This window comes from Mesoplodon densirostris, chromosome 14 (genome assembly GCF_025265405.1).
Source record: "Mesoplodon densirostris isolate mMesDen1 chromosome 14, mMesDen1 primary haplotype, whole genome shotgun sequence".
Lineage (NCBI taxonomy): Eukaryota > Metazoa > Chordata > Mammalia > Artiodactyla > Ziphiidae > Mesoplodon > Mesoplodon densirostris.
The window spans coordinates 46,761,479-46,774,239 of record NC_082674.1 but is presented as its reverse complement, the minus strand read 5'-3'; the positions used below and the strand labels follow the sequence as shown (position 1 = coordinate 46,774,239).

General features: G+C 41.8%; 1 protein-coding gene and 1 long non-coding RNA gene across 2 annotated transcripts in view; one reads left to right on the top strand and one right to left on the bottom strand.

The window, feature by feature from the left end:
- Nucleotides 1-12,761, bottom strand: part of LOC132502180 (uncharacterized) — a 211,579-nt gene that overhangs the window by 149,086 nt on the left and 49,732 nt on the right. The window lies entirely within an intron of this gene.
- The window catches only part of PNPT1 (polyribonucleotide nucleotidyltransferase 1), a 38,887-nt gene continuing 37,970 nt past the window's right edge, over nucleotides 11,845-12,761 (top strand). Inside the window, exon 1 of the mRNA XM_060118014.1 lies at nucleotides 11,845-12,027. Within this exon, the coding sequence (XP_059973997.1) occupies nucleotides 11,867-12,027 (161 nt within the window). The 5' untranslated portion in view covers nucleotides 11,845-11,866. The remainder of the gene's footprint in view (nucleotides 12,028-12,761) is intronic.

Sequence of the window (12,761 nt, the reverse complement as noted above, 5' to 3'; positions counted from 1 at the left end):
AGACAATAAAATATTAAAGCTAATATTACTGCTCAACTTCAAAGCCTCTTCTCTCATAACTGATACAGGTGTACAACCACAACAAGAGAAGTTTTATTTTAAATGTAAACATTTCAAGGAATAGTGTATGACCTTGAACATCATCTCTTTAAAAGAGAACAAGCTGTGAGAAGCTAAAGGCTTGTGATTTTAATGAGTGTTAATAATGATAATGTAAAGCTACTTTGCACACAATAGTCCATTTATTAGCAACAGCTCACGCCTGTCTGCAGAGCCATCTGTTTCATATCCAAGACACAGTAAGTGTATTTTAATACAAAACCTTAAGTTACTTCAAGATATTCCAAATTTGTATCGATATTATCATCTTACCCAGTGAGCCAAAAGTCAAATGTACAGATTGCTTCTCTCCTGATCAGACTTTTGTGTGAATTGTCAAAGGAGAAGGAGAAAATTGGGTGAGTGATGGCTCTACATTGCTCCTGACCAAACATTAAAGTCAGCCTATTTCAAAATCAGATCAAAGACATAATTATTCCATTAAGAAAACACAGAACGAATTTAAGGAGCAAGAGAAAATGTTAATATGGTCTGAAATTTCCACTAGCATAATCAACAGAAAACAACTCCAAAAATCTCCTCCAAATTTTAATCCACATTAATTACAAATGACAAACACAGTTAATATAAGCCATAGTGGTCTGAACTCATTTGACTGAGTATGCAATACAGTGTTGGTAAGGTCAGGCTTTTGTGCTCAATTATTGTTCTTTCATGCTGACTTTAAAGAAATTGTTTTGTGAGAAGGAACAATGATCCCACTATCCAAAGAACAACTACCATGAAAATTTAAATAACAATCCAATGTAGGTTGCATTTAATTAGAATCCTAAAGACACACAAAAATCTATTTGTAAGTTAATTCTATTCATTACAATTCTGTAAAACTTTTTCCTAGACAGTTAGTGACTGTGAATGAACGCACCACGAGTGTGGTCAGTATAGGAAAATCCATCCATTAGGAAAAATGACAATGACTAGTGGTGGTAGAAGTAACAACCATAATGGTGATTGGAGGTATCAGGACACCCATGAGACAGGGTCTGGATAGGGTCTAACAGAACCTAGCTGTTTTAGGGTATGGAAAAATTAGGGGTGATCCCCTCATTGGAGCAGACCTCTTTCTGATTCTTCTTTTGTTGGGATGGAGGGAAATTTCAGTACACCAAGACAAAGAGAGGCTAAAGGGATTTTTACTGTCCCTTATTCTCCTCCAAAAAAAGTAGCAGCAAGTATTATCCTTGCATTACCTAACTTGCTCCTACCCTCTGTCTTAAGGTGGGAGTTTTTAGTTATCTAAATGATTCAAAGCCCTACAACTGCTCAGTGCACTTGGTTCCTGGGGAAGATACTGAAGAGATATCTGCTACCTGTACCAGAAAGGCTGGGTGACCGTTCCAAAGTAGGGAAATGTCCAAACCCCTGTTATTGCTTTCCTCTTAGCAGAAAATGTGGGACAGTGGTAATATCCAGTTGTGGCTTTCTTAATAAATCCACAACAATGAGGAACAGGTGTTTCTTAAACTTTTCTTCTACCCTCTTAGTTTAAGTATCTGAGGCCTGTGAATTAAACTGACAAAAGACATATTAATAAAAGAAAATGCATACAAATTTTACTGATGTTAATTATTTTTACACGCATGGAGGCTTCATAGAAAACAAGTGAAAACCCAAAGAAGCAGTTAAACTCAGGGACTGTAACATTTTTAAAAAGTGCGATAAATTGTAGAAAAGCAAATAGACTAAGGAAAGGGGGGTTTGGGCTTCTAGTAGTGATAAACTGAGGGAAACCAGTGGAAGATGAGAGTTATTTTAGTAAGGTTTGTTTATGCAGATTCATCTCAGTGTCAGCCCTCCATTTCCAGTGATAAGGGTCATTCTCCTCATCGTGATACAGAAGAAGGGGGAGGGGTTTTTATGCCATCTTCACAAAGGGAAATTTATGCCCTATTTCTAGGCAGGTAAGGGGAGGGCACAGAACTTTTCTTATATTTGTTGGTTCTCAATTTCCTTCAGCTCAAAATAATCCTTATGCCAACGTGGCCTATTTTGAGGCAGTATAGTCTAGAACACTTCATTACGTATTACATAAACATCTACCATGTATTCTGGGGGACTCTTTTAACTGAAAATGTCAGAAGTCCAAAACAAATTCACTCAAAAAAAAATCTATTGAATCATTTACCTGGAAATGACCCCAAATCCATTAACTGATAAACAGATACATAAATTGTATACCCATACAATGAAATATTATTGTGCCATTAAAAAGAATACTGATATATACTTCAACATGCGTAAACCTTGAAAACAACCACCATCTTTTATTCCCACTGCTATAATTCAAACTTCAGTCCATGGACCCCACCATTTCTCACTGTTCATCAGTGTTCTGACTTCATATTTGGAGCTACTTGTCCAGCCTAGATTTCATAGTCCCATCCTTATAATCACTCCTCTGTAAATATCCCCAACTCCTTTGCCCCTTTCTCCCTCTGTCATCCATGCACAGTGTCTTAGTCAGCTTAGGCTGCCATAAAAATATACCATAGACTGAGTGCTTTAAACAACAGGTATATATTTTCTCACAGATTTGTAATCTAGAAGTCCCAGATCAAGGTCCAGCGTCTTTGGTTCCTGGTGAGGGCTCTCCTCCTGGCTTGTAGATGGTCACCTTCTCACTGTGTTCTCACATGGCAGAGTGAGAGAAAGAGCTTTCTGGTGTTTCCTCTTCTAAGAACACTAATCCTATCAGGGTCCCACCCTTACGACCTAAATTACTTGAGCTAAATTACTTAACCTAAATTACTTCCTCATCCCCAATACAATCACACTGGGGGCTAGGGCTTCAACATATGAACTTTGAGGAAACACACTTCAGTCCATAGCACCTAGGAAACCCCATCTCTAGATGAATCCAACCATGCACTTTCTCCATTCTTGCCCCAAACAGGTAAACTTTGCTAGAAAAAAAATTCACCCAAATGAATAGATTGGTTTCCCTTGAAACTCATGATCACAAATCTCAAAGAGCACACAGCCACGTACCAATGTCTGGCAATCCCATCATGCTTCCTAAGCAGATTCACTTTTCTATCCCCCAAAATAACTTTCTTCCTAAACTTCATACATCTTCTCTTTACCCCAACCCCCAAATCTCAGCTACTGGCCTTACCTCAAACTTCATTAAAGATACTGAAGTAAGACAAACTTCCTTGATTCTCCCTTAGGCAAGCCTTCAAACTCACCTACATTTGCTCCTATCCCCACCTTCTGTCCCATTTCAGTGAAGGAAACTTTCCTCCCATTATGTGTAAAACAGGATGTTAAATGAGGACTTTTCCTACTGTACCAGAATTTCAGTTAAGGCTCCAAAAATGAAAATAACCAGTGATAATTACCCCAACATTCTACAAGATCCAAGACAGCAGAACCAGTCCATGATTATCAACTCCCATCACCCATTCCAGCCAAAACAGAGGACACTAACAATTTGGAACTCGAATTAAAGAAAGTTATGTAGGTAGAGACTTGCCAGCCTAGTTAGGAAAGATGTGGCGTTTTCCTGCCCTTTCCATGGAGGAATACAGAGCCTTCCTGCTCATCCCACCCTCAACCAAACTAAGCAATGAGAGCTCAAGAGAACCACTGAAAGAGAATTAGAAAAATATCATTTCCTTCCCCAACTAAACATTTATTAAGCTATAGAATAGACTTCCCTGGCGTGCGGTAGTTAAGACTCCATGCTTCCACTGCAGGGAGCACAGGTTCGATCCCTGGTTGGGGAACTAAGATTCTGTATGCCGCGTGGCACAGCCAAACAATTAAAAAAAAAAAATAGCCCTGTGATGCCATGAAATAGGAGCAAACACAGTAAGAAAGTTCTCAGGAAGGCTTGACATATGTCACCTAGAACTGGAGGACTGGAATAAAGAATTTGAATCCAGTTTTTTTGATGTTTGCTGATGACTTGTAACCCTCACTGTCCCTCTTCTCCTTGTGCCTTACATCTGGGACACTGTTAAGAAAGCTCAAGTGCTCCCTCCTTTGGCAGCAGTGGGAAATTCAAAGCACACAAACCTCTGCCCACCCACACATAGGGACACTCACCCCTGCCCCACTTCATAACCACAATAAAAACTCCAAGCCAGTCTCCTTTCCCGGCTTTCTCAAGCCATTTTCAAATCAGCTTGTGAAGTCCATCTTGCTTCCCCCGTAAGCCTTATTAGGTAAGTAATACACCTTTTCATACTCACTTGGTATGTGGATGGGGGGGTGGGGGGGTGGAGGTGTCACATCAGTCTTGACATCCAACGAAATTTTGGGTGAGAGTCCATCCTGCGACTACAAAGTGGTCATACAGGGACATTTAAGAATACGGACTCTAGTGCCTGCTTCCCACATAAGAGAATTTGGAGGCCAGAGACTGACTGGAGCCACCTGCAATGGCAGGGCAAGAAAAGAGGTCAGTGGTTGAAATAAGCTACAGTGCTACCAGTTTGGGGGGCAAGGATGTGTGAGTTTGTGTGCCAAGAGAACCCAGAGAAGCTATTTTTTTTTTTTTTTTTTTTTTTTTTTCTGTACGCGGGCCTCTCACTGCTGTGGCCTCTCCCGTTGCGGAGCACAGGCTCCGGACACACAGGCTCCGCGGCCATGGCTCGCGGGCCCAGCCGCTCCGCGGCATGTGGGATCTTCCGGGATCAGGGCACGAACCCGTGTCCCCTGCATCGGCAGGCGGACTCTCAACCACTGCGCCACCAGGGAAGCCCCAGAGAAGCTATTTTGATGAAAAGCCAAGACAAAAGGATCTCAGCAGTAAGACGCTGTGCAATAGAACACCAGGAGCAGAAGCTGGGAAGGTCACAAAATGTCACCCAGAAAGTATCCACGTTAGGAAACTGTGCAGTTTGGTGGTCTCAGCAGAGGTGGTCCCACAATACACCCCATATCAGAGCCAGGTTTTGGATGTCTGCAGTAATGGGGGACATGAAAACCAGATGGTGTCAAATAAGAACTCCACTGGCTCCAGAAACTGAAATCTTTCATCTCTCTCTGCTCTCTCCTCCTTTGTCCCAATCCTGGAAGAACCATAAATTATGGAGGCAAGATGAGGCTAAAAAATAAAATAATTAAAGGACAAATTCTACTTTTTCTTCACCTCTCTGGACTAGTGGAGAGGAGAGGTCTTGAATTACATGTGAGACCTCTGGCTTCTGCTTAGGACACAGAAATCTTGAAACAGCATCCCATCCTTATAAATAACAACAGTAACAACAACAACCGACAATCTGGAAATTCACAACTCTTCTAGAACCCATTGGAGAGCTGAAATGACAGAGTAACCAGGTAATCTGAAACCTAAGGAAAGATAAGAGCCTCCAAAGAGAGACAGGACATGAGCCCTTGCTTACCTGGCACAGTCACCAAAAGACATTGGCAAGAAGAATTCAACTACCATTTTTAACCAATTGCTAAAGGCCAAGCGTGGGCTGCCGAAAGGCTATAGAACCCCTGGACACTGCAGATACAAGACGAATTCACAACCACTCACAAGCTCTTCTCCATGGACCTCACTGGGCACTCACAAAAAAGCCTAGGATAAGAGCAAGAGGCCTGAGAAAGTGTCCTTCCTGGTGCAATCCTGGAGAAGGAGGACAGCAGTCACTGCGGGAAAGGCAGAAGCCCCACTGGATCCTTCTCCCCTACCTCCCCATAGGAAAAAAAGCCTTACCCACTGTGGGAAGGTAAACGTTGTCACCCTAATGCACTGTGAAAACCCACTGCACATGGGAGAAGAAACAACATAACCCTTTACCTCTGGGGAAGAGGCAGAATACATGCTGGGCCCAGAATCACACCTGGAAGAGGGCCTTCAGCACTGAGAATGCTACTCCCACCCAAGATCCAGGGAGATAATACCTTCCTAAGACTGAGGGTTAATCAGAACAGCATACCCCTCAACTCTCACCTCCAGAGTAACATGCTTCTAGTAACAAGTAATGGTGTTCTACCGCTGAGACACAAAAGAGTGAAGAGAGACCCTCTCTGAGGAGCAGGAAAGGGAAGCAGGAAACAGAGGGCATACTCAGATGAGTTCTGAAGAGAATTTAATGAAAGGGCTATTTACAGAGGGGAAGGCAGATTCTGGAACTAACAATGAGGAACGATGAGGCACTGAGAGATGGGCAATGGGAGGAAGCTGTTAAGGCTTGAAGCAGCAAGGAGGAGAAACAGTGTAATTGGAGTGATAGCTAGAGTCAAGCAAGCAGGGCCACCTGGAAGGTGCTGCAGTGACAGGCGGAAGCAGTCACTGCCACATCACAAGGAATTAAGGTTCTGTGTTTTTAATTTCTATCTCCTCTAGTCCTTTGATCTCCTGCTGGTTGTCTCCCACTGGCTGACCCAACCAAAAGTCAGAGGGCCAGGAAGTCGGGGTGTTACAATCCATAAATCAGCCCCTTGGGGTACAGGGCAGAGCTGAGAAGGGTAGTAAATGGACAGAGCAGGTGCAAATGGAAAATACCTAGCATAGTACATCCTAGCTTTCCTCCTGCAACAAGGTTGGCTCCATTTCCATAGACTTGGCAGCCTCTCCCTCCTTAGGGCTCAGACCCAGGCCTCTTCTTTCTTTCTAACCTCTCTCTAGGTGATATCATGCATTTCCATGGCTTGTGACATCGTTGGTATGCTGATTACTCTTATTACTCTAGGTCCTCTCCTTGAAACAGATCCAACCGTTTTGACAGCGACTGCCACATTCTTGCTTACCACTCTCTAGCCACACTGGCTTTTCCATATGTCCTCACAGAAGCCAAATTCTTTCCTGACTTAGGGGTAACCATCCCCCTGCAAGTGGCTTCTCCCACCTGGCCCCTATGTCTCAGAAGCCATCTCCTTCTCATCCTTCAGGCTGGCTTAAATGTTTCCTCCTCAGGAAGTGTTTCCCTGGGCACCTTATTTGATGTAAATTATGCCTTCATCCCACTATTTCTATCTTCACACCTGTTTATCCCCTTCTTAGCATGAATCACACTCTAGTTTTTCTGTTTGTTTGGTTGTGTTTTTCTCAATCTCTCATACTATATTGCAAGCTCCATAAAGCAGGGATTTTTATGCCCTATGACTGTCTTGACACCGTTATATCCTCTGAGCCTAGGATATAGTGCCTGACATAAAGCAGGTATTTAATAAATATTACATTGGGACTTCCCTGGTGGCTCAGTGGTTAAGAATCCACCTGCCAATGCAGGGGACACAGGTTCGATCCCTGGTCCCGGAAGATCCCACATGCTGCGGAGCAAGTAAGCCAGTGCACCACAACTACTGAGCCTGCGCTCTAGAGCCCGCAAGCCACAACTACTGAGCCCGCGTGCCACAAATACTGAAGCTCACGAGCCTAGAGCCCGTGCTCCGCAACAAGAAAAGCCACCACGATGAGAAGCCTGCACACTGCAACGAAGAGTAGCCCCAGCTCACTGCAACTAGAGAAAGGCCATGTGTAGCAACGAAGACCCAACACAGCCAAAAATTAATTAATTAATTAAAAATAAATAAATATTACATTTTCCACGTGCCAGGGACTATGCTTAGTTCCATAAAAATAAGGTTGCATTTTAAATACACATAACAACCCTAAGAGGTAGATATTATTTTCATTCTCATTTTACAAATGAGGAAAAGGAGGTATAGCAAGGGTAAGTGACTTACCAAGAGTCACATGTTTAAGAGGTGACAGAGGTGAGATTCAAACCTAGACAATCTGATTCCAGAGCCAGCACTTTTAACCACTATGCAGTACCTATTCCCCCATTCATTTCCATGGGTGAAATAATGACTATGTGAATTAATTAATAAAGTGGGAGGACAGACATAGACTGTACTCATAAGTCAGCCTGGGGAAGTCTGAGAAGATAGTATTGAAGCTGAGACCAGAAGACTGAGTTTGCAAGACTGACACTTGAGAGGGGATGTGTGCAAAGCACAGAGAATCATACATGCAAAGGCACGGAGGCAGAAGAAAAGGTGATATGTTAGAGAAGAACAAGTAGTTCAGTTTACTTGGAATATAAAATGAGGAGGGGGGGGCTTCCCTGGTGGTCCAATGGTTAAGACTCCACATTTACACTGCAGGGGGCACTGGTTCGATCCCTGATCAGGGAACTAGATCCTGCATGCCATGTGGCCAAAAAAATAAAATAAAATAAAATAAGATGAGGAGAGGAAGATAAAGAAGTAGGGTAGTAAGTCAAAATTGATGAGGCTAAATAGGAAAAAAGTTCATAGTTCACACAAAGCAGTTGAGATTTTATCATGTAGATTAAAGATTTAGGAAGCCATTGAAGAAGTTTAATCAAGATGCTCCCTCTGGCAGTGGTGTTGAGCAAACTTTCTTAATGCTGAATAGGCTACATTCTTTCAAGAAAAAAAAAATTTCATGTATCCCTTCAGTGTCCGAAGATACTTTTTATTATGTTGCTTAAATATGCACAAATATACAAAACATAAGCTCCTTATTCTGGTAGCTTAGTCATAAAACAAAAATAAATAAATAACTATTTATCAATATTAAACCAAACTACAAACCAAATTAAATTTTAATTAACAATCATTTAATGCAATGGTGTTTTACTTAAATGAAATTGCTACTCAGAGGGTTCAGTGGTATTAACTATTTTGATGCAGGTTCATTGGAGTTTGAAGAAAAGAGAAAAGGAGATCTGAGAAACATTGCTGGTGGATTTAAATTGGATCACTGTTAATGTGCTTCAAGGTAAAGAAACTGATTTTAAATTATATTTTGACTGTCAAACTAGACTTGGCGGAACTATACTTCTAGAATGTGAGGTTCAATTTCAGATTGAACCTCATGGGTCATAGCTTCAGTAGCTACAACCGCAAGAATTTAAACATTTTATACGTTTCTTTCTACGTCAGTCTTAAAATGCTTAACGTAAACATAGCCTGATCATCTGTATGACTACTTCATAATAATGCTCTGCCACAAGATTTCACTATTCACATCTGCCTTGGAGTTTATGATCCAATTACTACCATTTCAATTATTTTGGATTGGTGTGAGGAAACAGTTGGGTTTAATGTGCACATTTTGCTTTCTAGCATTTCCAACTGGATGAAAGCTAACCGATCCATGGTTAGTTTCTGAAGGAAAGAAGGTTGTTCAGTATTTCAAACAGAGAAAACTAGAGGGAAAATTAAGAAAAGGCTGAATTACATAAAAAGGAATGAAATTGGGTCACTTGTAGAGACTTGGATGGACCTAGGGACTGTCATACAGAGTGAAGTAAGTCAGAAAGAGAAAAACAAATATCGTATATTAACGCATATATGTGGAATCTAGGAAAATGGTACAGATGAACTGGTTTGCAAGGCAGGAATAGAGACACAGAAGTAGAGAACAAATGTATGGACACCAGGGGGGAAAGCGGGGCGGGGGTGGTGGTGGGATGAATTGGGAGATTGGGATTGACATATATACACTAATATGTATAAAACAGATAACTAATAAGAACCTGCTGTATAAAAAATAAATTAAATTAAATTTTTTTAAAAGGCTGAATCAAAGCTGAATCTACCATTTACTGAGTTGCTGACAATGTGCCATGTACTGTGATAATCATCTTACATCCTCTGTCATGTTTAATCTTTACAAAAATCCTTTGAGATTTGTATTATCCATTTCTATAGATGAAGAAACTGAGGCTCAGAGAGATAGGGCCAGACAACTAGCAAATGGCAAAGCCAAGACTGGGACCATTCAGGGCTAACTTTGTTACCTATTCCCAATGGGTTGGAGACCCCTCAATGGGTCGATGGGTCCTTTGCCTGGAGTTGAAAATGTCAATCAAATGAAACCAGATTTGGTATAGCACAGCAGAAACTTTATTCACTCATCAAGGAATGGAGAAGGGAGATACTTTGTCACTCGTACCAGTCCCTGAGAGCTAATGGATCCTTGCCTTGATTTATCTCTTTATTTCCAAATCACCTGGTGTTCGACAGAGTTGTTTTGCAGCTGTGCTTTAAGAGATATGCAGTGGTCAACTGTCCTGAACTGGCTCTGACTTGACCACAGGAACGCACCTACACAGACAAGACCTGGAAGTATCCAAAAGTTACCTCTGCTTCATTACTGTGCTACAATCTCTGCCCAAGGGGAGGATTTGTATTCTGCTAGGCACAATTCATGCCTTGTGCAAAGAAGCATGGAAAACTGCATATGCCCCAGCTACCCCCAGCTGCCCCTGGAAATCTCTACCCTTTCCTACAACCCTGATGACTTATCTGCCTCTTACCCCTTAAAATTCCCTTACTCCCCTCCCTCTGGGGAGAAGGTATTTTTAGAGCATGAGCTCTCCTTTCTCAATTCCTTAATCAATAAAAGTTTCTACTGTGCTATACTGAACCTGGTTTCATTTGAGTGGCATTTGCAACTCCAGGCAAAGGACCCATTGAGGGGTTACTGACCCTTTGGGGATTGGTAACAACTTCAAGTCTATGCTCTAAACTACTAGGCAATACTGCCTAAATGGAAATGATTATATAGTACTTAGGTACTCTACCAAAAGGTGATTTAGTATTCTTATTTTATAAATCTAAAATCATGTTGAATTGTGGCAGGTAGATTCTCATAGATTTGTCCTTATAACAGGTCTCAATGGAATGGTCTTGGAAACACTGGCAACAAGGTAAAGTCAAAGGTAGAGGAAGAGGCAAAAACTACTTTAACACTAAATACCTATAAATAGAGTTAACAGTAATCCCTTCTATTGGCACGGAAATTCCAAATCAGTGATAATAGCTCTTGAGAGCAAGGTATAAGAGAGCTGCTTTGCCACCAAATATTATAATTTGTCTGTCTGGAGTTAACACTTTTTGTTCTTAAAACTCTGCTTGAATGTGCATTGGATTTTGTTTGGATTTCTTTGGGGGGGATGGGATTATGAACTTAAAAGAGTAATATGACCCTCAAAGTAGAAAAATGATCATTTGGTTCATTCCAGAAACCACGTAAAGATTTTCCAACAGGCAGATTAAGAGGGGTGGGAGAAATTTATCCACCCCCTAGAAATGGATCAAATTCAAATTCCAAAAACTTTTTTCATTTTCCAAAACATTTTTTTAAATAGCAAGCACTTTGCATTTAAGAGTTGGTTTAGAAAGTATTAACACTTGACCAAAACAGGCAGAGGAATAAACTGCTAAATATCATCAATGGAAAGGAAGATGAACCCAAAATGATCATAAAGATATATAAAATGATATAGGTCAACAAGAAGTGAAATTAACTTACTAGAAATAAATTAACGCAAACCTTCGTAGTAATATATTTGTTGCTTGAATTTATAAAATAAAAGCCAGGGAGGAGGAGGGGAGAGAGAAAGATCTCTTTCCATGGCCCACTACGCAAATTCTCCTAATTCTCAGCTCCCATAAGTCAAATAATAATGTGTTTTCTGATTACTTCTATTACTACTATATTTACTTATTAAACACTTACATTATTCTAGGACTTTCTTTTAAACTACGATAGCAAAACAAAAAACAACCAAAAAGCCCACATTATTTTTCTAATTGTTGCTCATTGGCTAATACTGAAAGGACTGCTTAAGTCACAATCGCGTTCAGATAGGTTTGGCCCTCTCTAGGTTTCGTAGAAAGCGGCCGGGTACCCGCTTCCCCGGCGTTCCCCACTACACCGCGGAAACGAAACTGCATTAGGCTCCGCCCACTACCTGCTGAGTAAGCCAATCAGGGCGCAGCCCGGGCTGAGCGCTTGCCGGGTGTCATGGCGGCCTGCAGGCCTTGCTGCTCGTGCCTCCGGCTCCGGCCACTGGGCCATGGTCCCCTCCGTCTGCCAGGGCTGGGTCGGACACTCACCCAGTTGCAGGTGCGAGCACTAGGGGGTGGCGCGGGGTCGCGAACCGTGGCCGTGGACCTAGGCAGCAGGTAAGGAACGGTGTGCGTTCTCTATTCTTTCACAAGGCGTCATGACAGGCCAGCCCGAGTACATTTCTCCTCCTAGAGTACGAATCCGACACGCCAGGTCTCTTTCCCCCTCTTTATCCCAAACCTAAATTCCACATTTCCCTTTCCGGGTTTTGAGTCTGTCTCTTGGCACCCTCCTTCTCGCGCTGTCTCAGCCTCGTGCCCTTTGCTTCTTGTTCCTCCCTTCTGCCCCGCTCCGGGCTTCTTTTCCCCAGCTGAGTCTGTCCACCTGATTTCCGTTCCCTTTATTTTCGGGGACTCCTGGGCTATGAAATGAAAAGATAATGCGTTGATAATTGATACTTACGTCATCCAATTCAGTTTACTGCCTAAAAAGCTTGGCCTGTATGACCCTGGGTAGGAAGGGAAGGGCAAGGTCAGTTTATTGAACGCCGGTTATATGATACTCTCATGTTTAAGCCTGTAGTAAATGTATTAAAACAACAGAGGCTCAGAGAAGGTTAGGTAGCTTTCTCAGAGTCAACCAAAGCTAGTACTATGAGGCTAGGTGGATTTTGAACTTGTTTTTCAAACCGTTACTCTCTTTAGGGGTCTGTTTGTCAGAATTCATGTCTAAAATCACTTTTTAAAAACTACCGGATTCATTTTTAGAATAAATGAAACGGCTAATGCTTACTTTATATATCTACACCTTTCACATGTACTTTTAAAAAAACTTTGATCCTAGTTCATAC